Consider the following 26,488-nt stretch of genomic DNA (forward strand, 5'->3'; position numbering starts at 1 on the left):
TATTTTATCTGTGTAATGGAATTTAATTTAAATTTGTCCACATAATGTCAAAGTAATGAAAATTCAATAGATAACTATTCCCTCCAACTAGTGAGTCCAGGGTTTACAGCCCCCAGACGTTGCTGAGGAAAATAACTCATGTTTATGTGAAAAAACAATTGATTCTACAAATCAAATGCCAAAAACTGTTGTTTCAAATTGCTGCTTCAATTGAAAGTAGTTCTGAAGTAATGTAAGAAAAAAAAAAATATCACCTGACTCTTCTGCCCAACCCTACCTCTCAATAATTAATTTGAATTTTTTTTGCTCCTTCTTTTCAGCATTTGGTCATCAATAATTTCTCTTTGCAAAAATCAGAATTGTGTGCTGAATTGGGGAGTGCACATCACTTTATAAATTTAACAGCAGCTGCTTTCGCGAACCAGCTCACTGTATGGTTTGCTTTATTTACTTATATTGCAAGGAGCATTTTCTGCTGCTGTTTAATCAGTGACTAATAAATGACCTTAAACAGCCAACGTGTCCATTATTACTAACCTTTTATTTAATGCAAACTGGTTTCCCTCTAGAAGGGTTGCTTTTGATTTCTCAGAAGAGCAAATTAGTTTTTTTGGGTTTTATGTTTGGGCACAAGTACTTGTGATTTTTAGAAAACATGAAACACAAAGTCTAACCTTTGCAAAAATAATTTAAACTTTTCTGTAATGGTTCATTAGGCTTTAGATGTTGGATTCTTTTAAATGATGATTGTTCAATCCCTGAAAACTATAACTCTACAGAGCCGTGTTTGGCCTGGGTGATCACCCAGTCCATATTTTGTGTGATTAGTGTTCTGCTTTTGAAGGTTTGAACAATTTCTATTCAAGTGCTGTTCATTCAATCAAAAAAATGCACAAAGTTTCTGGATGTGCAAAAAATCTCTGAAAACCATGTATAATTTCACGACTTCACAAGTATATGCTACCTTGTACTGGTCTACTACATAAGACCTCAAGGAAAAGCTGTATATTTTGTGGTTGCAATGTGCCAAAATGTGGAAAAATTTAAGGGCTATGGGTAATTTTTTAAGATGCTGTATGTGTTAATATTACAGGTCATAGTTGGATGTCTTGGCAAAAAAAAAAATCCTTTTCTCAAAATGGCAAAGTACTTGCCACATATTAAAAAAACGCCTTTTAGTTTAAAATACTTTCAAAAAGCCTAGAAAACTCTTCCTCCAAACCACTTTTAAAAACCTGGTTAGGAGAACAGAATAGACAAATTACTAAGCAACTAAATCTTAATAAAGCATCTAAGCGGCGAGTGTTGGACTGCAGTGTGTTCAAAGTCATAAGACTACCACAGTTCAAACACAGCACACCTTGTCAAAGTCATGGGAAACTCAAGCTGGAGCAAGAACAAAAAGAGCTTGATCCATGCGATGGTACGATTCCTGAGGCACATCAGTCTTTTTCTTTTTTTTTCTTCTTCTTTTTTCTGTCATTTGCTGGGAGAAAAAAACAAGAGTGAAGCATGTTAGCTTGGCTCCATGTAGTCTCTGCTCATAGTATCCCTTAGTTAGAGGGAACCCAGCCAGGCGGGGATTTATTTGGAGTACTGGGACTTGGGTAAATAGAATCGTTTGTCATGGTCCTGGCTGCCCCAGATCTACACTGGACTGCTTCACATCATGGATGGAAGATGCTGATTTAACCAAACTATAAGCTGTTCATTCGTCCGCCAAGTAAGACGTCAGTAAATGTGCAGTGCTGGTTTTTTGATCAAGGCCAGCCTTTTAAACCAAGTTTCCAGCTCTCTGTAGCACTTTATTAGAATTCATTTGATCTTTTCTTTTGAGTTTGTTGGAAACAGTTTAACACTCTTTGCTTTATTGAACCAGTTTAAATCATATATTCTTTTTTATTTGGACCTAATGACAAATCTTTTGGGTTAACGAAAGATGTATTTTAAAGTATACATAAACATATCAGTCTGATATGTTACCAAAACCCATGTAAATTATGATTTCTTTACCTTTTCATTTGAGATAACGATTGCACTTTAAAGAAGAGATTCAAATTTTTTTCAGGATTAAAAAAGTGGGGGAGAACTTATGTAGAACTTATGAAAGAGTAGTATGAACCAATAATTAAAAATCAAATCTACCAGTAAGCAACTTTTTACTCAATACTCATGTTTTGTTTTGTTTTTATTGCTAAAAAGTAATGCATTTCACACATTTTCTGAGAGAGGGATAGGCAGGAAATGAGTGGCATAAACTCTAAATGTGAATATTAAGAGAACCTAATGGTTATTGCTAACCTGTTAGATTCTCAAAAACAATAAAAAGTTATTGTATGGCATAATTGGTAATTTTCACTTTAGGCCAGGGAAGAAATAATAATAATCCATCCATCCATTTTCTTACACTCTTGTCCCTCAGTGGGGTCGGGAGGGTTGCTGGTGCTTCTCCAGCTAACGTTCCGGGCGAGAGGCAGGGTCACCCTGGACAGGTCGCCAGTCTGTCGCATACGGACAAATAATAATAATATTAATACTAAAAAAAAAACAGGTTTTTAGCTCCACCAAAGTAACCCATCGGTATTAAACACCAGAACCACCAGTGAAGAAAGAATTTGTGGTCTGGAGTCAGACTGTTGGCTTACTAAAATGAAAAACTTAACCACACCAGGTTTGCAATTGCCACGCTCCAGCAGCTTGGCTTGGGCGACAGGCAAATCTTCACAAAAACTTGGCTTTTTATTTTTTATTTTGTTTTTTTTTTTATGTTTGTTCAACCCAGACTGGAGAGCTGTCTTTTCTGTCTCCTTTCATTTGGTGTTTTTGTGGTTTCTCACTTTGGATCAGGAACTGCAAGTGCTCTTTCGTTCTGTCTTCATCAAACCTTCCCTCCCTTGAAAGCCTTTTTTTAATGCCAAACAGCAGTTAGGAAAGTCATGAAAACCTTGATTGTTTTTAGAAACTGTCTTGTATTTTTTATTGATTCTCTTGCAGTTAAACTGAGTTTATGTTGGCAAAATCCATATAATCCACCTTAAGTGGGCAGGAGAGCAAAGAGTCTTTGTACGTGAAAATTACGGAGTAATTGGTCGGATGTTATATTTCAAGTGCCGTGCATTCAGACTCTTGAAACCAATAATATATGTAGCATAGAGGATAGACTTTGACTGATCTTGATGTCTACATCTAATGCACATTTTTAGAGGTCTATAAAGAAAAGTTCACAAAAAAGCAAAAATGTCACCCAATTAATATAATTGCAATAGCATCAGAATTACATGTTTGTGTTTTTTTCCCCACATACGACCCTTTAATGATGAATTACAACTGCACTGCTTGATTAGAATTTGTCGACCTGCTGCATAAAAATTCTAGATTTAATTCGTCTAATCAAAGGATTGAGAAAATTAGCAAGTGAATTACCAATAACTGAAAATAAACTGCATTTTATATTTAACCTGATTCTGTTCTGTCATTACTCCCTCATCAGGTAGTCAAATTTCATAGTCTTCTTTATAATGTTAAGTCTTGTTCTTCCATTACAGTTAATTATAAATCACTGTACTCTGTAAAGGGGCTTTTTGCATAGAGGATGGTGTGTTGTTGTCAGAGGAGATAAAAGAAGAAGCTCGAAGACTGCAGCCTCTTTGGGGCCCCGGCGAGTCTGTATTCAAAGTTCCTGCCCAACTGATAATTAGCTACACTCTGTAAGCCCACAGGCTTGTCATCCAAAGTTGGGGAAAGTCCCAGCTTTTATTCCTCCAGCTGGACTTCTTTTTTCCCACTAAAGGTTCCTGATTGTAACTCGAGCTGTGGAGCCTTGATGTGCCACACAATGCCGGAGATAATCATCGACCCATAATGCAGCCACGGAGCTGACTTTAATGTTTTTGTTCGTCCCACAGGGTCTACTTACAGCGTTCTGTCCACCATGCCATCAGACTCAGAGAGCAGCAGCTCACTCAGCAGCTTGGGTGAGTGTGGCACCCCTGGTGAGTTACACATTTAACATGTATAAAGATTTGTGAACAAAACATTTTCTACCCCCCCTACATAAAAGCAGTCTGTTCTGAGGATCCGACCACAGTTTTATAAATAACACTGTGACTGGTTGTTTGCTATTTAGACTGTGAGCACATGCAAGTGATTAGACAGATGTGAGAACGATTTAGAAACACTCTAGCACCATGCACACACACAGACACGCAGAGTTGGTTCATTTGATCATTCTCCCAGGGACGGAGGATTTGAGCAGCACATGCTGCAATACCTATTGCAGCAGTCAACAGTAAAATTGTAATTTTAAACTTGTAGTTTTCCCCCACCCCCAACACTGAAAATAAATAATGGCAGTTGAGAATGTATGCACTTTGCAAATGAACACAATAACAAATGCTCTTTATTTTTGGAGATATGTCCTGTGACCTTACCAAAATCTGCCTTTTTTTTTTTGGCTTCTTTTTCATTCTAATTCTCAATTTGAAATAGTTACGTAAACAGTTTTATCTTATAGGATGAACTGCTCCTTCTTTTGCAGTTTGTGGAAGGCTTTTACCCTCAGTAACATGCTGACTCCTGCAGGTACCTCTGGTCAAGCCTCTTCCCCTCTTCCTGCCCATGTCGACGTCCATCAGACAAGTGAAAAGATGGATACGGTGCTGTTCCAGCTGAGACAAGTGACTCGTGAGAGGGATGAACTGCTCAAACGTGCGGCCCTCCCTACAGCTGGAAACTCTATTGATGAATGCAGGTATATGTAAACAATTTAATGCTGATCCTTTTGACAAGATGGATAGTTGCAAGAATTCTGTTGGAAAATGACTGGCCTATGGAAACATGAAGCGCTCTAAAATTTCCAGGGAGACTCGAGCACTGACTTTGATAAAACTCATTATTTCTGTTGGTGGGGTGCATCAGTGTCTATCAGACACAGCACTTTGCAAAAAGAATTCGCCTTATGTGATTGACAAAATTTAAAAGTTAAACATCACTAGGCAAGACAAGTTAATGTGTTTAGCATATTTCAACTAGACAATTCAAAGAATTTTAAAAGATGCAAACATAAAACAATCATTGCAGTGGCAAAATAAAATAAAGTAATAAAAATATGGAATCTTTGTAATGAGTTTTGCTTTATTTTTTAAAGCAAAACTACGCATCTGTAGTTTGAGAAGTTGCTTCAGAATGAACTCTACACCTCCTGAGGCCTGTTGATATCCATACAGTATATTAAATAGTTTAGCCCCAAGACCTCAGTGGTACACCACATCTTCTCAAATGGCTGCATGTTGTTGAAAAAAATAACATACTGTAATAGGTGGTTGATATTTAATGATCACTGGAGTGAATTTTTTTTTTTATTTCTAGGGAATTTGAAATTTCCCTCATGTGAGCTGTTGATGCGAATGTTGTAGCCAGTTTATTCTAAATGCATAATTGTTAAAATGCGCTTTGTTTGTGTAACTGAATTTTTCTTTTTTTTGTTCCTGTCGGCAGAAATTTTGATGGTTGTGATTGCTCTCTTACACTCAAGTGAATTTCTTCAACCTAACTGGGATTTTATCACTATTTTGCTTCCACCTTTACCCTCTGTTAAACAGACTAAGCTCAAGATCAGGCCACGACTACGAGCGTCTAAAGCTGCAGTGCATGAAGGCAATGGCAGACCTGCAGTCCCTGCAGAACCAGCACAGCACCACTCTGAAGAGATGCGAGGAGGCTGTGAAGAAGGCAGACTTCTATCGGTAAGTGGAAAATTTGGTATATGGGATGTTTTTTGTACATTTTTAACAGCCGGTTCTCTTTTGCTGTGTGCATTCATTCTCATGTCAGCGGATTGGTTAGACTGGTTTTAGTCTTCTTTTTGTAAGTCTATAACACCAGATTCAGAGAGTAGGTTAAAATCAGAGTTGCATCCCTTGCTCATGCCCATTTGACCTCTGTATTCATTAATAAAACACTTTTCATGGCTGAGCATCTGTGCCATGTGGATAAAGCTGCAAACGGAGTGTTTATGGGTCTGTGGAATAAGCTGTCCGGAGTAGACATGGTGGAAAGGCTGGTCCATTTGTGTGATTTAGTGATGCCATACTCTTCCCCCAAACTGTGTGCAACCAACATCTGCCCCCCAATGCAAACAAACAGATGAAGGATTATTGCCGTGTTTAAGCCGCTCCTTCTGGGCCTGTTTTGCTCTCCACAGAAAGTATTTATTTACTGCTTTTTGGTCTGTCCCTGCATTTATCCATGAAGCACCAGGTCAATAGGAAATCACATTCATACCTAAAGGTGAACTGTAATTATATCAGTAGGTCATGTTGACCTCGGCACATCTCTAATGTCAAGATTACTATATGGTAGTACTTGAATTAAAAGGAACAAAGGTCATATGAAGTGGAGGACGCTGCAAAAAGATTTATTCCTCTTGAACTTTTTTCATAATCTAATTAATCACTAAACCTTAGTGATTAATTAGAATTTGTGTATTTTTCTGTGATATAATTAGTATTTGTGTGGCTATGGGCTAAAAAGGTTAAACATGTCTATTATTATGGTTATATTAACAGCAACAAAAAAAGAGAACATTGCAAGACTATTTGAAGTTTTACTTTTAGCATTTTATTCAGAAATACCTGTTATTATACTAAAGGAGTGATGATTTTTTTTTTGTTTAATTTTGTTATATTTGCATAATGCATTTAATGAAGAAAATAAAGTGGGGAATAATCAAAGTACAGCAGCTTCTCCACATAGAGAAATAGTTCAGCTCAGTCAAGTTAGATATTTTTAAGTCTAAGCTTGTTGTTATCTGCTGTCTTGGAGTATTTAATTAGACTGACATAATTCCTTTAAAACAGTCATGTGTATACGTTAATTTCATAGAGAGAAGAGCTGAATTATCTTGCTTGTGCTTCAGCATTAAGAAATTCTGAACTAGAGACAAAATGGGCCACATTAACACAGATATTTTGAAAAACTATTTTTATTCCACTGCATTTGCAACTCCCATGTCTACAAAATTGTTCCATCTAAACCTTTGGATCTTTGCAGCTCCTCCAGATTTAACAGTTTGGCCTCTTGGCTGCATCTGATAAATGCTCTTCCTTCTAAAACACACTGATAACGTCAAGAAAAATATCTCTGTTCAAAGCCAATCCCTTCAGAGTAAAGTTTTTGGGTGTTTTTTTTTTTTGTAACTGTGAATTCTAGTGTGCTGTTAGAAAAGGCCTCCTCAAGCTCAGTACTTTTCTAGTACTGCTAATATTCTTTGCAGACGTCTGGCGAGTGACCACAACCAGCTAAAAGAAGAGCTGGAGGCTGTGAGGCAGCACAACATCCAGCTGGTTAGAGAGCACAACCATGTGAAGCAGACCTGTGAGGAGCTCAGGAGGCTGCATGAGGAAGACCAGAGGGAGGTGGCTGACATGAGGCTTCTGCACCAGCAGGTAGTTCAACATTTTTACTTTTACACACAAAAAGCATGGATGGAATACAAACCAGGCGCACTATCAGAGCATATTGTTGCATTCCATTCCATCTCTGGATGTCCTTGACATGTGATTAGCTGGATCTAGACATTTGAAACGGAATGTAATTGAAATTCTGTCTTTCAGTCCATTACCTCCAAGGAGAAATCATTGTTTAGACAAATTGGGTCAGACAGTCCTGGTCTTCCCTTATTTCCATGGACCAAACAATTTCTAGAAATTAAAGAAACGACTTGAGATGTGCCTTTCTATTAATTGTTATTTTACTTGACATTTGGTGTATTTAACCTCATTGCAGTTCAAAAGTTGCATCATTAAATCTTTGCATAGCTACAGGGAATACTTTAGAGCAATGTTTGATTGTAATTGCATTTCTTGTTCTCTCTAGAGCCAATGTCTTTATAGGGCAAACTTTGGTCTCGTTCAAATAAGGAAGCAAATTAGCTCAGTGAAGGGACCTTTGTTGTTGACATTTTAGATGTTGATCACACTGTTTAAAGTTCTTCCATTCAAATGTTTCTTGAATATTTTTAAGGAAAATAAGTCTAAATGGTCAGTGTAGAGTTTGACAAACTGGTTAATAGGCTTGGAACATTTAGAGACTTTTGTACTGAGGTTAGGATTTGTTTTTAGGTTTTGTCAATTTGCTGCATTCAAGGTAAAATGTCTCATTTAATCCACGGGCTTTATTACATGTCAAGATTACTATATGGCAGTACTTGAATTAAAAAGAACAAAGGTCATATGAAGTGGAGGATGGTGCAAAAAGATTTATTCCGCTTGAACTTTTTTCATATATTGTCACATTACAACTATAAACTGCAATGCAATTTATTGGAATTTTATTTAATAGACGCCAAAACAAAGTAGTGACATGGGAGGAAAATTATGACTGGTTTGTGTGGTGTGATTTTTGAATACGTAACCAAGCAGTAAATGAAGCAGTAAATATCAGTGTGTAATTTAATCTCCGCATGAATTGAGGCCTGGGAGGTTTGTTAGAAAAGAAGCAGATAAGTCGTTTGACTAAAAGAACATTTTAGGAATTCCTGTATGAAGTTTGCCATAAGCCATGTAGGGGACACAGAAATATGGGTTGTGCAAAGCAGTATGGGGAAAAAAATTCCAGTCTCCTAGTGTGTTTGAGACTTTTAGAGTCTCCAGAAAGTTTGCCACTGTAATTGCAGTAAAAGGTTATTCTGCAAAGGGTAGAACACAAATGCCCAGCACATTTTTAAGCACATTTTTGTGTTGGTCTGTCTCATAAAGTCCCAATAAAATGCATTGAACTTTGCAGTAGTAATGTGAGAAAATGTGAATAAAAATCAAGCAATATGAATATATCACTTCTACAAAATTTCCTTTTTTGTGCACAGACTTGTAAGACTTGACCAACAATAATGAGATCTACATTTTATTAAACATGGTGAAATCTACTTTGCAAATAAAGCACTTAAAACTTTTAGAAAAGAAAATATTATTTCCAAACTGCAGGTGATGAGAGAAGGATCATCTGATGTGCTGAACAAGCTGTACGAAACAACCGTGGACAAACTGGAGGCAATGAAAAGCGACTACGAAGCTTTGAGGAAGCGGTACAATGAGAAGACGGCCAGTCATAACGCAGACCTGAGCCGTTTGGACCAATTTGAGGAGGAGAATCATCGTTTGCAGAAGACCCTGGACATCCTGTCGAAACAGAGGGATGCTGCTATCCACTACCAGCAGCAGTTCTCCACATCTGTTCAGAGGTAAAGTTGCACAAGTTGGGCACCACAAGTCAACTGAAAACATGATTTTAGAAAAAGTGACTAATGGCTGTTTCAAGTAATTATGCTGCAAACATAGTGCTTGATTTCAGTTCCTGAATGGAGTTCTGCACTCTACAAGTTGTAAAATACAGATAAATAACTGTAAAATCCTTATTTGATTCAGGTTCGACAACACCCAACATGAGCTCTCCAAGGCCACAGTCCAGAATCTGGAGCTCCAGCGAGAGCTGGAGCGTCTGCAGTCGGAGACGACGCGACTTAAAACCCAGCAGCTGAAGGCCGTAAAGGACTGCGATAAGTACAAGGAGGAGCGGGACTCTGTGATCAGCGAATACCGCCTGATCATGAGCGAGAGGGACCAGGTGATCAAAGAGGTGGACAGGCTCCAGACGGGGCTGGAGGTGGCAGAGGCAAAACTCAAGAACAATTCCTCAGAGAGACGAGTGGCCAACGAGGAGTTGGAGGCTTTACAGCAAGTAAGAGCTGAAATGGGGGATTCCTGCGTAGTTTGAAAAAAAAATTGTATGTTTTGGTTTTTTTTCCTGGTAAAGATAAAAATGTAAAAAAAAATGAGTATTGGGGGAATTGTCGTGAAGGTCCTTGTTCTTCCTTTGTTGCGCTTGTTCTTCATCCTTCCTTCCTTGCTTCCCTGCTTGTTTCCTTGTGTCAAAACCTTGTAACCCTTGTGTCTTACATTTTTGCATTCTTTCCTTTCTTGCATTGTTTCTCTTTACTTTTTATCTTCCTTCTACCCTTATTCCTTTCCCTTCTTTCTTCTGTTTTTCTATCCTTGTGCCCTACCTCCATTCTTTCTGTCCTTCCTTCCTTGTACTCTTCTTCCATTTCCTGATTGCATTTCTCTTTTCTTCCTTGTTTCATTCCTTCTCCCCCATTTTTCTGTCTTTCCTAACATCTGTCCGTCCGTCCTTCCTTGTTGTACATTTTCTGGTTTTGCAAGGTTCAGTTTTTATTTAAAGGCTTCCTTGTCTAGAAATATCTTCTATAAATTCTTAGTGACCCTCAGTATTTTTTGTGTCATATGACAGACCAAAAACTCTTTGGACATGAAAAAATGAGTAGGAACTATAAAGTTGGCATAAATGAACATTTCTGCATATGTTTTTGTAACTTGAAGGAGCTAGCTTCAGCGCTGGTGGACAGGGACCGAGCTATTTGCGAAAAGAACGAACTGCTGGAGAAATACTGCCATGAGGTAAAGGACAAAACTGAGGCCCAGAAGGAGCTGAACCAGGCCTGCAAGGACATCGAGACGGTGCGTGAGGAAAGGGATGTGGCCCGCAAAGAGAGAACTGAAGCCATCATCCAAAGGGACCAGCTGCTGCGAGAGTATTACCAGGCCAGACAGGTACCCAGACAGAAGTGATTCATCAGTCCAAACGGTAGGACTGATTTATCCGACTGACAATAATCCTCTCGTCTGACCTCATATTGTATTCAAAGTAAAGCTTGGCAGTTCGCATCCATTGATCTTGTTGAAGCGCATGCATCACCCTTCAGTCTGTTTTCAGTAATTGTTAGATTATTTACAGTCTAACTCAAGAGTTCTGCATTAGGAAAATTGCCATTAATTAAAATGTGGAGCCTCAACCGTTTGACTTTTTAAGAGCCCAGGAAAACTGCACTGCATGAAAAATGAACAGCACAGTGCAGTCTAATTTAGCAGTTGACTTAATTTATCTTCTCAATACACTTAACAGCCTTTCTACAGGAGATTTATGTAGAAAGAAAAGAGGTTTACTCCAGCAGACTGAGTGACCTTTACATTCATTCTGTCTGACAAACCTCATACTGCCCTACTTAATCCAATCTGTGGGTTATTCTGTTCTAAATCAAAAGAGCATGCTTGTTTTTGATTGCTGACCTATATCTTTAGAATATATAAAAGAAGTGTTTTCTTTTGGAAAAACTCACAAAGGCCTTTAGATTTTAAAAATACCAGATAAAACCTTTAAGTCAGAGAAATGCTACTTTGTGTAAATACTTTCTAAGTTTTTCTACAATTACAAATGTCGGTACATTTTAATTAGATTTTTTTGTAAGACGAACAAAAAGTAGCACAACATACCAACATGAATAGTGGGTGGGGAAAGTTGTCTGTTCTTAAAGTTGTTACAAATAAATTTTAAATGTGTGGATTGGATCAATATTCAGCCCCTCTAAAGAAAACTTTGTACATGTAACCTTTGCTGCAATTACAGTTGAAAGTGTTTTATTTGATGTTTCTTCCAGGTCTGGATTTCTTTAGACTTTCAGCAGCACAATTTATTTTATTTTTTTACACTTGGACATGATGATTATCTGTAGCCTAATGTTTTCATCCTTTGCTCCAGAAACAAGACTCTGCCACTCTGGATATGGAACGGGCCAACAAAGAGATTGAGATTCTTAGGAAGCAGTATGAGGCCATTTCTCAGGAGCTTAAGGAGGCGCTGCAAGAGGCAGAGGTCGCTAAATGTCGACGGGACTGGGCCTTCCAGGAGAGGGACAAGATCGTGGCAGAGAGGGAGAGCATTCGGTAAAGAATCTGTTCAAAATGTAGAAATATATTTATTCTGCTTGTTGGTGTAGAGATTTAGACACAAAAATATTCCTTTGTAAGATCTGGCATTATCGTTGTTTTGCAGGACGTTATGCGACAACCTGAGACGAGAGAGAGACAGGGCTGTGAGCGATCTGGCAGATGCTCTTAGAAATCTGGATGATACGAGAAAGCAGAAGAACGATGCTATGCGAGAACTCAAAGAACAAAAGTGTGTCTCTTTTTTTCCCATTACCTTTATTTTCCTCATGCTAGACGATAGGCCAACTACTACAATGTTATCTTATCCGTGAAGCATTTTGGCTACCATACTTTAAAAAGAAAAAAACATGTTCATGTTTTTTTTTCAGAGAGAAGTTGGAAGACCAGTTGGAGACAGAAGCCAGATATCGCCAGCTAATGGCTCACAGTTCACATGACTCAGCCATAGACACAGACTCCATAGAGTGGGAAACGGAAGTTGTAGAGCTGGAAAAGCACAGGGTGGGAGTTGGCATGCTTTTTTATTAATTCATTTTGTTAAACAGCAAGTTATTTAAATGCTCGGTAATCAATTAGTAATTGAATATTTGTATTTTTTTTCTAGGATATGGATTTGAAAGCACTTGGTTTTGATATTGCTGAATGTGTAAATGATCCATATTTACCAGGAGATAGTGGGATATTTGTTTCCAAGGTGGACAAAGGAAGTATTGCAGAAGGAAGATTAAGGTAAATGTCTCTTTTACCCCTTTAGATTTAGATTATATGCTAAGAACATTTTGATAATATCATGAATGAAAGTAAAAGCAATCAAAAGTTGATCTCAGATCCTTCACTGTGCAGGGTGAACGACTGGTTGTTGAAGATTAATGATGTGGATCTGACCAATAAGGACAGAAAGCAAGTGATCAAAGCTGTGTTGAGCTGGGAGGGAGTAATCAATATGGTGGTTCGAAGGAGGAAGTCACTCGGAGGACGAGTCATCACCCCAATACAGATTAACCTGGCTGGACACAAAGGTCAGTTTCTTGGTGCAGTTAAACAGTCACCTAAAGTTATAGAGTTGTTTTTGAAATGCTTTGATGAAGTATTTATTTCCCAAGGACTTTTCCAAATGTACTTAATGTTAAAACCACAATCTGTTTTATATGATAGATCAGTACCAAGTAATGTAAGATTGGGATTAAAGAATAGGTCAGTTGTGCAGATTGTCATAATCACTGTAGTGGACAAGGAAAAGTATTATTATGCTGCAGGCTGTTTTAATCTATTTTGAAAGACCCCTATAAAACACATCAAACTTTCAGATTAAAATGTAACAAAATATTAAAGTTTAAGTGATATTGGTATTTTTCCAATTCTATACAGGCTGCTGTCACACAATTATGTTGTTGATTAACTTAAAAAGCATTTGGCATGTGTTATTAGTGTTTGTCAAGTTAAGCTCTTATATTAAGTCTGTTCTTTTCTTGCTGTCTCAGACTGTGGAATTGGTTTGGAGAGTGGAGTGTTTGTTGCCACATTGGCTGCAGGAAGTCCTGCTGCCAGAGACTGTAATCTCGCTGTTGGTGACAGACTGTTGGCTGTAAGTATCCATCCTAAAATGTAAGTTTACTTAACTTAAGAAGCTTTTAACAAGACTCTGTTGGTGAGCATTCACTGTGGCCTCTAGTGCCCTCTACTGACCTAAGCACAAACTGCAATAAGGTCCCAAACCTGTTCTGTCAAAAAAAAAATTTTTTGCTGGATGTTGCTATTTACTGGTGTGTGTGTTGTTTTTTTAACAAATTAATGGGAATTCTGGGGACTTTCCAAACTGCAGAAAGGCCAAACGCAATTTTATAAAGGTAACGGGTTTATAAAAGTGGAACATTGGTATTTGTCAAAGTTTTCAGGTTTTTAAAGATAGTTTTCTGATTACCAACATGCTAAGCTACACAAATCTAAGATTATGTTAATAAGTTAAGTGTGTATTTTACTTTTTTACTGCACGCAGATCAATGGAATTGAACTTCATGACAGATCTCTTTCTGAATGCGAGTCTCTGCTGAGGACCTGTGACAACTCTCTCAGCATCTCCCTCATGAAGGTGAATACACTCAACCTTAACAAAAGAAACATAACGGCTGCAAATTAATCACTTCTGATAATGTATTCTTCATGATTGTGAGTAAATGGACCTCAGGTTATTTTTTTACCATAAGTTTTTTGTAAAATGTGTGTTTTAAACCAAAAAAATGATTCCTATTTTATGCATTAGTCTAAATCTGAAACATGGAACTGTCTAATTTAGATCCTTAACAGTTCCTCCCTCAGAGCTCTTCTGGACAGAATTTATTCGAAGGTTTGAGGGACTCTGAAAAGACCCTGCGTCTCCAATCCGGCGAACTCCACCCCAGAGGCTGCAGGAACTCCAAGCACAACTGCTCAACTCAAACAGACATTTGCAACTGCAAGTCGAGCATCAGACAGGAGGAAGTATGTAAAGATGTATGCGATTCCCTGGAAAACGGTGGCCACAGCAGCAGCACTCATTCCCATCACAAATCCTTCTCCAACTGCTCCCAGCACTCCTGCTCTTTGCCCATGTCCCACAGTCTGTCAGAGCCTCATACAGCATTCAGCTACCAGCGCCAGGAGCTCAGTCCTCGTTCCCTTACATTCACGCCTTTGGTGTCTAACTGCAGCCCCCCTCAGACGCCTGTGGACAGAGGACAGAGCCCACCAGTGAAGGCCAGTGGAGGAACGTGGCCTAAAGTCATAGCTGGGGCTTCTCTCACTGAGTGCACACAGCTGTCCATCTTCAAAAAACCCAAACAGAGGAAGTCCATCTTTGAAGTAAACGCTTTCAGGAGGCCAGAGACGGCTCCTAAGCTGGACTACATGTCGAAGCATTCGCCACAGAGTTCAGCGTCTGAAACTTCTCAGACGCCTCCCACCCCGCCCACCAGGAGCGACTCGTTTAGATTTAAGCATCGGCAACAAAACAGCTCTGCGTCCGACTCCACCATCACCACTGGCACGCCACCAGCCTCCCTGGCCCTGGCCGCAAGCCCCCATGATGAGGGGTTTGTGGGAAGCCAGGAATATTACACCAACACACCTGCAGGAAAAAACAAAAAGAACTTCAAGGATGAGGAGGAGAGCCGACGGCGGACCGAAGTTCAGGAAAAGAGGAGGTACAGGCCAAAGTCGGCGCCAGCTCTACGACGGAACGTGACTCCGTTGCACATTCCTGTTCCCATGCAGGTAACTGATCAAAGCTGTAACAAGTGGATAGCTAACTAGATTTATACAATCATACATGTTGAATTTTTTCACCTTGACTCACAGGACAGTGACCCAAAAGTAAGCTATAATGGAAAGGTTTATTTTAATGCATATTCAAGTGTAACTTTTAAATCCAATTGAATTTTCACAGACATTTGACTGAGCTTGAGCAATTTTTCAAACAATAGGAAAAGTTCTAAATGTACAGTTTTTAGATGTGCAGATCTACTAAAGATATACCCCCAAAAGACTGCAGCTGCAATTGTTTTTGATAGCAATGCATATAGAAACCACACTGCTTGGATTTGTTTGAAAACCATGTATTGTTTCTTCTACATGTCACAGTTATGCCCTGTTCTGTGTTGGCCTATCAAATAAACTGAATAAAATTTTATATTTGTACAGTGAGAAAATGTAAAATGGGGCAGAGGAGCATGAATATACTTTGTAATCCCTTGTTTGTAGCTATAATTTCTCGTTTTGTTTGAACACAGGCTTAGATTAAAGCAATAATTTATTGGTTTTATTTGCTGTTTGTTGTGTTCTGCCAGACTCAAGTTTCCTCTGATGAGCTCTCCCCAGAGCCAGTGGACTTGTTACGCTTCTCTCCTTTGAGAACAAATCGGTACAGCATGCCATTTGCCCCCCCAAGCTATTTGACGGCACGTAAGTCATCGGCAGGCACATTCTTAAGTGGTTCTGAATTGCATTTAAACAGGAGCTGGGTAATTTATTTGTGTAGCCGTCTTTATTTTTTCACTGCAAAAAAAAAAAAAAAAATTACAGCTGCAGTTGTCCTTTTATTTATTTTTTTTGTAGACCTTCCACAGCGACGTGCAGCACCATGCCCCTCAATGACTGCTGTGATGAGGAACCCAGTTTACACAGCGTGGAGCCATGAGATCCAGAACTGTCCTCCGGTTCCCAATGTTGATCAACATCCACAAAGGTCATCTCCCAGTCTATCATTTTATGGCTGATTTCGGTATTAAACATTTTTAAAAAAAATACAAGTATCATACTTTTGAATTTCCTGACTCAAAACTAATTGAGACCTAAATGTGTAGTGCTGCATGAAAAAATAAAAAAATAAAAACCAACCATGTACTCTCTGCCCCAGATCTCACGAACAGATGGCATGAGGCAAATTATATCTTGCTCTGGGTTGAATAATTGACCGCCAGGGGACTTGACATAGGCCTCTTTCTCCATTTTTAGCCCCCAGCAACAGGCTCCTCCCAGTTTGGACCTTGGCCACAAGCGCAATGGACACTTGAGTGAGACGAGCCACAGCCAACCACCACACAGCACCAAGTCTTTGCCCTCTGGAGCCAGACTGAGTATGTATGCTTGTTTAGCTTTGATCTAATTTCCAGTTATAAATGTTCTCCAAGCATTAAGCGTTAAGTTTCCTGTATTCATCCAGGCAGCTATTGTCTTTCATAGTAAACAGATGGTTAATTGTTCTTTTACAGTATTTTTACAGTCTGGAAAACTGGAAAAAGAAACCGGATTGTGTATAAAATATGTATTTCAAGACTATTATCTGATTCTTACCCATCTTAACCAACATCATGTTCTTACATCAGTCTGTTCATCCACCAGTTCATCTGTCCTTTCACCCATTTTTCTGTCATAGGAATGACAATACAGCCTTAAAGGTTTATACATTGCTGTAACAACAGTGACTATAGAAGAAATTTATCATAGATTGTCTGACTTCAACTGAACATCTTCAGTCAAGATCATATAATCACAAATATTGTTCTTATAAACAAAAGAACATCATCCATTTCTATTTCAGACCATCTGTTGATTCATCCGTTTGTCACGTTTATTTCGGTCACATATGTACTGTAAGTTTGTTCCTCCGTTCAACCGACATTCTGTTCATCAATCCATCTGTTTATCCATCACCAAATCGTTCATTTGTTTCAGTCCATCCATCCGAGCATCCATGGATTTATCTTTTGCCATCCATTTGTGCATCCACCCAAATCCATCTGTAGTCGGCCATCCCTCTGACAAAAACATTCATCTATCATTCTACTGATCTATCGATCCATCTGTTCATCCATTCATCTGTTCTTTCAAATGCTCCTTTGTCCGTATTTTTTTCTTCCTGATTCCAGATTGTGAAAATATCTTGCGTATATGAATCAAACTTGTATTTATTCTAAAAAAATAAAATAAAACCAAAGTCTGGAAAAGAATGTTGAGTGTGTGAGATGCTTACGTTTTCTTTGAATAACCCCCGCCGTTTACCCACTGAAGATGCTGGACGCTGCAAATTGTTGCACAATTTGAGAAGTTCTTGGTTGTCCACAGTGGATATGTTGACAAAATAAAAAGTTTAACCCCACCCCTGTTTTAGTCCACTCAGAGCTGTAAAATACAGTCAGACCTTTTCAGCAGTTCAGAGCAACACTTCATTAAGTATGAATCCAGATTCACTGGTCTCGGGAGGCTAAAGCTGATTGCTAATCCAAGAGAGACTTCTGTCTAATAACACCAGTCAACAATCTTCTAGTTTGAAAATTACAGAGCCTTTAAAGCACTTCTAGTCATAATTGCTGTCTGAAATTAAAATAAAAACTAAAATAAAATTTAAATTTCTGCCCAGTGAAAATGTTTAAAGACTCATAAAACTATTTTGTTTTTTAGATTGGATTTTTTAAAAATTAAGATGGCAGAAGTCTGCTTTGGTCTCAGCCACTCTCTGAATAGCTGTTAGCTCACCCTCTGGGATGGACTGATCTGGATTCATACGAAATGAAGATGCTAAGACGGTTATCTGATGCATGGAGTTTTCAAACAGGACGTCACCTCACAAACCCAAACTAGTCCTCTGAAACCTGTTAATTACCCCACAACTTCTTTGAGAAACCTAATCTAGACCTTTTGTTAGAAATAACTAGTGTGGCATCCTCTGGAACTTGATGGGCCATTTACCATATATATAGCTCAGGTATAGACATTGACTGGTTAGGTAAAAAGTCTCAAATCCACACGATTAGCTGCCCATGGAGATGTTTTTTTGTCTTTTTTTTTGCCTGTGTAACAAATAATTCCTCTTTTCTTTAGGCTCTCCTGGTACTTTAAAGTTTAGGGCAGAGCGGATAAAAATCCCTCCGACCCGTTACTCTCGCTCCACCGGCTCTGACAAAGGTACTTCTCAGTGCAGCTCTTAAATCACCTCTCAATAAATGCTGCTGCTGTAAATCACGTGGAACTTCGCCTCTTTTGTCTCTCCAGCATCTCTTTCACACTCGGAGTGCAGCAGCCCAACCCCTCCCATGTCCCCCGTCAACCTGGACACGTCGTCTTTCTCCAGCAGCCAGTCGCAGAGCTCGGTTTCTTCCCATCCCAGGATATCAGTTAGCCCTGCTCCAGTTGGTGACAGGAGGAAGGATGGGTAAGCCAGGGTCTCGCCTGCATCCTCATCCGGTCATCATTCAGCAGAGCATGACATGTTTTCCTCAATTTGTCTGCTTCATTGTGATGAAATGCTCAGATTGCTATAAACAAATCTGTCAGCCTTCGTCTCACACTGGCTCACCATCTAACCTTATTCCTGCCTCCATCTCTTCTCTCTGATTAAAACCTGAAATCCTTCTTCTACCACTTTTATTCTTTATGTATCTATACATATATATGTGTCTATTTTTTTTCTTCATCTACTTCTCAGATTTGTTTCTTCCTACACACCTTCTGTTAGACGTCCAGCAGGAAATCCCTTGTTCTTCTCTTTGAGAAGCTTGAGGTGTGTTCCAGGCCACTTGTAGCATGAACAGTGTATGCACAAGAGTGTCTCAACATAATCTTTGTGCATGTGCGAATGAACGCAATAATCGGCCCTATTTTAGGAGCCCTCATGCATGATTTATTTACATTTTTAATGTAACCTAGAAATTAAATAGATGCGTTTCCCTTTAGGGCCTCATCTCTAATCTGCTCTGTGTGTGGTTCATAAAAATTCAGTAGAACTACTTGACTGAAGAAGAACTAAAACACATTATGCTACTTTTCTGTATGATGCGGTTTAAGGCTTTTATTTAACATCATGTTTTAAATTTTTTGTAATTTACAGGAGGAAGGTTTGACATTAAATGTGCAGTACATTAAAAAAGCATTCTCACCCCTTACAATCACTATCTTCAATTGATTTTATTGAAATTCTGTGTGTAGAACCAACAAAAATTTGTCCATAATTGCTATTGTGAAGCCTCATCCATCGTCCAGTTGTTCCAGCTGTTAGTTCGAAGGAAATAATAAAACGTTCCAAAATTGGGATAATGTCTTATAATCTACCACTGCTTTATATCTCTTCAGTTGCAACTCTGACTTGCCTGGTGTGATTTTTGGTCTTTATGATGGTGTTTGTTCACTTGTGTCTTTTGAAAACATTGCTGTTTAGGTTTCAGTGTAAAGAACACAAAATGCAAATTCACAACACACTGTTTTTAATTTTTTATGTATCTTTAGTTTTCTCTTCCTACTTATAAATGAAGCACTACTTGTTACATTAACTCTCAGTAAAATACAAATAACTACTTCTGTAAGGTACTTAAAGATGTACTCATGTATAAAACGTTTAAAGTTTTATTGACATGCTTTTTGTAGAAATTAAAAGAATTTTTGTGGTGCAACTTATAAACATTTATTTTTTTTTATTGAACTTGGACCTTTTTTTGTTTTTAAGGCCTTTTTTAGGTGAGCCACGCAATGTGACGGTACAGAAAGGAGTAGAACCGCTTGGGATCTCTATTGTGAGTGGAGAAAACGGAGGAGTGTTTGTTTCCAAAGTGACACCGGGGAGCATCGCTCATCAGGCTCGTCTAGAGTACGGAGACCAGCTGCTGGAGGTAAAGCAACCGCCATGCTTCACCTGCACATCAAGTTCACTCTTTTATTATTCTGTTTCTAATAAATCAAAACTGTTGGCAGTTTAATGGAATCAACCTTCGCAACGCCAACGAGCAACAGGCACGGCTGGTGATCGGACAGCAGTGCGACACGGTCACCATTTTGGCTCAATATAATCCTCACATGTTTCAGCTGGGGAACCACTCCCGATCAGGGTAAGCTGGCGTGTTGGTTTTTGTAGTTATTTTAAAGAAAACTACTGAACCAGAGTTGCTGCTGAAACAAATGCTGTAACCGACAGAATGCATGAGTTTCATATTTACTTTTAACATTTTAATCTTTTACTAACTGATCACAAAGCAAAAATTCTGTGATTTTCATTGTGCAACTTTGAATTTATACATTGTACATGCTCTCTCATTTATATATAAATACATAACAATAACAATATTTGAACAAATGTTCTTTAGAAAGTTTGAGAGAAAACACCCTTTTGTTGCCAGTAAAAAGCTTCTGTCATGATCCTGATTGTCAGAAATGTCAAAGTTTATTTAAGTCATTGGCCCTGACATCAATCCTAATAAGGATTTGTGAAAATGCTTTGTGTAAAAGTTGGGTAAATCAGCCAGTCTAAAGGAACCATGCCATTTCTGGCAAGATAACGGGACAAACATCCAATTGGAATCGAGCCTGAAGCTTGCTGATGGCTATAAAAACTGTTGTCTCTTTACTATTTCAAAGGGCATTTGAAATAACCAAATACATTTAAACTAATGCACTCAAATCCTGTTTTAAAAAATAATTAAGGTAATTTGTTGTATAGTTTCACTATAAAAAGAATTACTCAAATGCGTGACTGAAGGCTCAAAATTATTGATATTCTTGCTCATTATGAATTTATGGAAGTTGTTTACTAGCACCGAATGTTATAGATGACAATAGTCTAAAACAACCAGAAAGTAAATATTCAATCAGCTTGTGTAATTGAGCAAAGTCAAAAAGATTATTAAAAAAAATAAAAATGAAAATTCCCTTCTCACCCTCTGTGGATGGTCCGTTTCATCCTCTGAGCTCAGGTCCTCTACCAGAGCCCTGGGAGCTTGTGGGTCCTCCAGTATGTTGGCTGTGCCTAGAACTGCATATTTCTGGACTGAGATGTCTGATGTTGTTCCTGGGATCTGTTTTAGCCACTGCTCCAGTTTGGGGGTGACTGCCCCAAGGGCTCCGATGACCACAGGCACCACTGTGGTCTTCACCTTCCAGGCCTTTTCCTGGAAGGTGTGTGTGCATATATATATATATATATATATATATTTTTTTTTTTTTTTAGGTCTCAAATGGAGTCCGGCAACAACCATCTGACTACCAGTCCAGACAATCACTCTGCCGTGGACACACTGAGTGAACAGGACGAGGGAACAATGACGCCTCCTTCCAGACAGACTACTCCTGCCACAAGTCCACACAACTCTTTCAGGTGTCGACGTTGTTTCACTCACTCCACTGAACTTTAAGGACGTATCTCCTTTTATTTATTTTGGTTGTGTTCATGTTTGATGCTCTCAATATGTCTGTTCATTTCCATGTCAGAAATTGAAAAAGTTTCAGAATAGTACATTTTAAAATTGCTTATCTGCTTTACAAGCCAATTGAACGGGTTGATACCGATTTATGTTCATGTTTTCTAGATTTTCTGGTTGTAAAAGAAAAGGATATTTGCCTTTTGAACCATTCACATTTTACCGTTTTTACATTTGAAAAGCCAATTAAGCAGCAAGTTTTGATGTTCTAAGTTTTGGTTTAATTTCAGGCTTCCAGGTTCCCTTTTACTGCGGGCTGCAGAGCCTCGCCTGGTGAGGCTGAAGAGGATTGATACAGAGCTGGGTGTGCAGATCTGTGGAGGAAATGTTTGTGGCATCTTTGTGAAAATGCTGGATGATGAAAGCCCAGCCAAGACTCCTGACGGTCTGCTTCCTGGAGACCTAATACTGGAGGTAAAAACAGGGTTTATCAATGTTTGTGATGTGTAAAGAATCAGATTTACCGTAAAAATGTCTCCCAATAGTTAGAGTAAGAAATCATTGGATGCTATTCAGTTATATGTTTGTATGTAGCTGAAAAAATACGTCCTGTGTTGTCTAGACTTTCAAGTTCAACCTCTGTCCTTGGTGTAGCTGTCTCTGTTCCGCATGTTCTTATGAGTGTTACTGTAAATGTCATTGTTCTTTGTTTCTGGCAGAATTGTGTCCTATTTGTCAGTTGTACAATTGTTTTCTTTCAGTACAATGGTGTCAGCATGAAGAATAAAACTAAAGAAGATGCTTACCTGGAAATGTTGAAACCAGCTGATCAAGTTATGTTCAAGGTCCAGAACTACGGGGACAGCCTTGCTGTCATCAAAGAATCTCAAGGAGACGGATTTTTCATCAGGTGCTTAGAGTTTAAATGTTTTGTATTGCTGTTTCCTAAATAAATAAATGTTAAGCCTGGGAAATAAAAAAAATAAAAAATAGGAGCCCCATTAAAAAGTAAAAGCAGAAAGATTATGCAGTTTAAGTTTAATAAATGAGACGTTTTTTTTTGTCTTATATGTGTGGTTCAGAATTAAATATTTTGTATGTTAATATTTGAACATTTCTGATGGTGGTTTAATTTTGTCAGAGCGCTTTATGAGCGGGTTGCAGAAGCTGAGCAGGAGCTGAGCTTTAAGAAGGATGACATCCTGTACGTCGAAGACACTTTACCAAATGGCAACTTTGGCTTCTGGATGGCCTGGCAGCTTGATGAGAATGCACAGAGGCTGGAGAGGGGACACATCCCAAGCAAATACATGTAAGTCCAGCCAACGGCAATTAATTAGTTTGTTTTTAAATCAGTTTTTGTTTGAATGTAATTAACCATATTAAGCTCATAATTTCAAGCAAGCTCACATGTCTCATCTTGTAGATAATAAAATGACTTCTGTGTTTGTCAGAGCTCAATAATTTTAGAATTATTGACTACATTATTGAACATTTGAATTCATCTGAGCATGTCGAAATGTCTCTTAGGATGGATCAGGAGTTTTACAAAAGACACGGTTTGGCTGACATGAAGGATGAGAACGGAACCAGTAAGTCCATGTCTGCTGCTGCTCGGAGGTCGTTTTTCCGTCGGCGGCTGAAGCACAAACGAAGCGGCTCCAAGGATGGGAAGGACCTGATGGCTCTCGACTCCATAAGCACAGATTCTTTGCCCATCCCGGAAGGTGAGATCCCCCCCCCCGCCCCCTCTCCAACCACCCCAGAAATGTCTTCATTACTAATTTCAGATCTGACCCTAATAGTCATTGACCAACTTCAAAGTTTTACTGAATCTTGTCTATTCCAAGCAATTTCAGAATGAGGTTTACAGCAGATATTAGAATGACCTACTCAAAGACCAGCCCTTTATTATCTTTATTCCCAGCTTCCTGCTCTGAATTAGAGAGTGAGAATACAGTATTTCTGCACTGCCGCCTGGGAAGTCAGAGATGTTAGCTTGATCATACGAAGCAGGATCAAATTAAAGAAGTACATTTAGTTCTAGAACATTCCTTTTAGGTTAAAATAATGAATCCCTGTCAAGTTAATTTCTGTATGTCATGCTCAGATGGAATGAGCCTGATGTACCAGCGGGTTCAGAAGGTGGACTGCTCATCCCCCAGACCGGTGCTGATCTTGGGTCCGTTAATGGAGGCCTGTAAGGACCTGCTGGTGACAGAGGCTCCTGCTAACTTCTGCTGCTGCTTGCCTGGTGAGTGTGCTAGCCAGACACACTCACATAAAATGTATTAATATAACATTGTACTAAAGCCAGAAAATGACTAGATAAGCTAAATAAGTTTATGATTGAATTTTTTTGTTGTTCTCAAATCTAGAAATCATGAAGGCATCCCAACAGGCAATAGAGCGAGGAGTGAAGGATTGCGTGTTCATCGATTACAAACGGAGGAGCGGCCATTTTGATGTGACAACTGTTGCATCAATAAAGGAGATCATAGAGAAGGTAAAGCTTTTTGCTCATGTCATCAGTGGGTATCTGTGCATCAGACTGTCAGCTGAAGGTTGTTCTAGAACAGCAAGGTTTTGCATGGCAGCTCAACTGTTCTTCCTCCGTGTATCTACAGCCATGCCATGGTGGTTGAAAAGTAAAGGGAAGTATAAAAGCAGAAAAACTTTAAATTATAATGGATTCCAAATCAGAGAGTGTAGAAATATGAATAAATATATTTATATTTTATAAATATATGTTTAGCTAAATCTTGACCAACATTTTGCTTTGCACCATCCCTCATTTCTCATGCAGTTTTTTGCTGTCATTCTCTCATAGGACTGTCACTGTTTACTTGACATTGCTCCTCACGCCATCGAACGTCTTCACAGCGTTCACATCTACCCAATCGTCATATTCATTCGATACAAAAATGCCAAGCAGATAAAGTGAGTAATCCCCATGGCCCTGGAAGCATGTGTGGTTCACCTTTCATTTTCTGGCCTGAGGATATGTCCGGTCCTTATCCAGCTTGATTTGTGCTTGTCTTGAAGTTGCTGTTTATTGATTAGAATTACAGTTCAAACCTTGAACGACGTTTTCTCTGAGCCATTTGTTCTTTTTTTTCATTTCATTGGATTTGATCAGCCGGTGAGTCTGAAAGACGTCTCCTTGTTTTTCCCATTTTTTTGTAATCGCACGGGAAGATTTAATCTGTTAAACTCTCATCATGTTGTTTTTGTGCACAGACCGCATAAGCACAGACACAAATGAGAACAAACTCTCATGCTTTCGAGGCCTCTCTCACACTCACACACATGCACACACACACACACATGGCTGCAAATGTATAAAACGGCAGCAGTTGAACGTGGCCGAGATTGATTCCTGCTAAGCCTTCAATGTCATCAGCTGAGTGCCAGCTGTCCTGGGAGGGGCTTCCTGGAGCTTGTGTGGGTGGCTGTAATTTCCACCTGGACTGATGGAGCAGCTGACAATGGCATCAAGTATTTAATGTGACCTTTATAGTCAAGGAGGCAGCAGTAGACTTTGATCATGAAAACCAGCATGACCTCTTCTGTAATGAATGTTTAGGTATTAAAAGATTATTATTTTTGTCAGGATTCATGTCAGTAAATGTTGTTTTTAGCAGAATATCCACTATTTAGTTTTTTTTTACAAAAAAAAGTTCTTCAAATTTCAGATATCACGTTCTATGTATTGACTTGGCACACTGAATACAAATGTACTCGAGTACAAAATAATAGTTTTAAAAATAATAGTTTTAAAATCTCAATAAAATACATGAAAGGTCTGAGGTTGTAATATGGCAAATGTGAAAGAGTTCAAGGGTTATGAATACTTGGTACTTGTGGTTGCTGTTCATTTTGAATCCCAAACGTCTTCAAAATTATAAAAATGTAGTGCATATTAGAGGAATTTGAACAAAAGTTATTCATCTTTGAAGCAATAAAGTGACAAACACGACTCTTAATTGTGATGCCTTTCTGTTGATCTAAAAGCAGTCAATAAAAATATATTTTTGGATTTAAAGATGCCCTGGTCTGTTGCAGCGTTCCTGCAGCTTTTTATGAAACTGTGTGGAGGTGCTAACCGTTGTGGATATTTTCTCCCCAGGGAGCAGAAGGATCCTCTTTACCTGCGGGATAAACTCTCTCAGAAACATTCCAAGGAGCAGTTTGAAGCGGCACAGAAAATTGAGCAGGAGTACAGCCGGTTCTTCACAGGTTGGTGGAAATTATTTATTTTGGTCGTAATGAACTGACTCCTAGCTTTGACATGGAACGTACGCAAACATTTGTTTCAAGCCGCGAGTGTGAAGGTTATCCAAGTTGTGCCCGTCTTCCTTATCAGATCAGGGTTAAAGATTTATGATCTGGAGCAGCAGATGATCTGAAACCCACAACTGTCCAGCTGATTAATGAGCACAAGAGGAGGCAACTTATGGCAAACGGCTTTGGGAGCAAACACATCATCACTGATCCTTTAAAACAGGAACAGGTTGCTGGCTCATTTTCACAAAATGAGAACACAAACCAGTTTTTGTCTGGTAGAGACAATTGAGAGATTGAGAGGAAAATATTCTTGTTAATTCCAAAGCTTGAATTATTTTAATGCCACCGTCTCATTTAAATAACTGGAAACTAGAACATCTTTGTGTATTGATTTTCAAAATCCACACTGATGAACAAGTAATTTTATAAATTTCAGTCCTCACCCAGTCTAGGATCGAGTTGCTAAATGAAATTATTTGCTTTGTCACACTATCTCTATACATCTGTAAGACAGAAACAAATGTGTTACTAACAAGATGTTTGCAGAAACTCTGATCAGCTTAAAAATGACATTTAAAAAAAGAACGTTTAGAAAAAACACTCTCCGCTGAATAAAAAGGTTTGGTTTTTCAAATGGCTTTCAGAATTTTTGTGAAGTTTCTTTGGACATCTTTTCCCGACCAAATGTTTTACGTTTGTATTTTCAAGTAGTTTTTCTGATGTATGAATTTGCTTCCTATGGGT

At 38.7% G+C, this 26,488-nt stretch overlaps 1 protein-coding gene across 4 annotated transcripts in view; it reads left to right on the forward strand.

Annotated features, from left to right (window-relative positions):
* The window catches only part of LOC103481471 (disks large homolog 5), a 31,433-nt gene that overhangs the window by 3,783 nt on the left and 1,162 nt on the right, over positions 1-26,488 (forward strand). For 2 of the 4 annotated variants that reach the window (XM_081600873.1, XM_008436932.3), the window contains 32 exons: positions 3,906-3,992; positions 4,582-4,750; positions 5,601-5,744; positions 7,274-7,445; positions 8,982-9,238; positions 9,423-9,735; positions 10,395-10,625; positions 11,611-11,795; positions 11,905-12,030; positions 12,170-12,302; positions 12,406-12,530; positions 12,645-12,820; positions 13,283-13,386; positions 13,798-13,890; positions 14,106-15,050; positions 15,623-15,737; positions 15,891-16,020; positions 16,290-16,411; positions 18,156-18,239; positions 18,327-18,486; positions 18,760-18,834; positions 19,774-19,936; positions 20,019-20,152; positions 21,268-21,414; positions 21,748-21,931; positions 22,219-22,367; positions 22,599-22,769; positions 22,988-23,184; positions 23,568-23,711; positions 23,836-23,963; positions 24,288-24,397; positions 25,587-25,696. In XM_081600873.1, the coding sequence (XP_081456999.1) occupies positions 3,906-3,992; positions 4,582-4,750; positions 5,601-5,744; positions 7,274-7,445; positions 8,982-9,238; positions 9,423-9,735; positions 10,395-10,625; positions 11,611-11,795; positions 11,905-12,030; positions 12,170-12,302; positions 12,406-12,530; positions 12,645-12,820; positions 13,283-13,386; positions 13,798-13,890; positions 14,106-15,050; positions 15,623-15,737; positions 15,891-16,020; positions 16,290-16,411; positions 18,156-18,239; positions 18,327-18,486; positions 18,760-18,834; positions 19,774-19,936; positions 20,019-20,152; positions 21,268-21,414; positions 21,748-21,931; positions 22,219-22,367; positions 22,599-22,769; positions 22,988-23,184; positions 23,568-23,711; positions 23,836-23,963; positions 24,288-24,397; positions 25,587-25,696 (5,583 nt within the window). The remainder of the gene's footprint in view (positions 1-3,905; positions 3,993-4,581; positions 4,751-5,600; positions 5,745-7,273; positions 7,446-8,981; positions 9,239-9,422; positions 9,736-10,394; positions 10,626-11,610; positions 11,796-11,904; positions 12,031-12,169; positions 12,303-12,405; positions 12,531-12,644; positions 12,821-13,282; positions 13,387-13,797; positions 13,891-14,105; positions 15,051-15,622; positions 15,738-15,890; positions 16,021-16,289; positions 16,412-18,155; positions 18,240-18,326; positions 18,487-18,759; positions 18,835-19,773; positions 19,937-20,018; positions 20,153-21,267; positions 21,415-21,747; positions 21,932-22,218; positions 22,368-22,598; positions 22,770-22,987; positions 23,185-23,567; positions 23,712-23,835; positions 23,964-24,287; positions 24,398-25,586; positions 25,697-26,488) is intronic. The other 2 variants (XM_008436933.3, XM_017301689.2) reach the window with 2 other exon arrangements.

The sequence above is a fragment of the Poecilia reticulata genome, chromosome 19, assembly GCF_904066995.2.
Source record: "Poecilia reticulata chromosome 19, P_reticulata-male-v2, whole genome shotgun sequence".
Taxonomy (NCBI): Eukaryota; Metazoa; Chordata; class Actinopteri; order Cyprinodontiformes; family Poeciliidae; genus Poecilia; species Poecilia reticulata.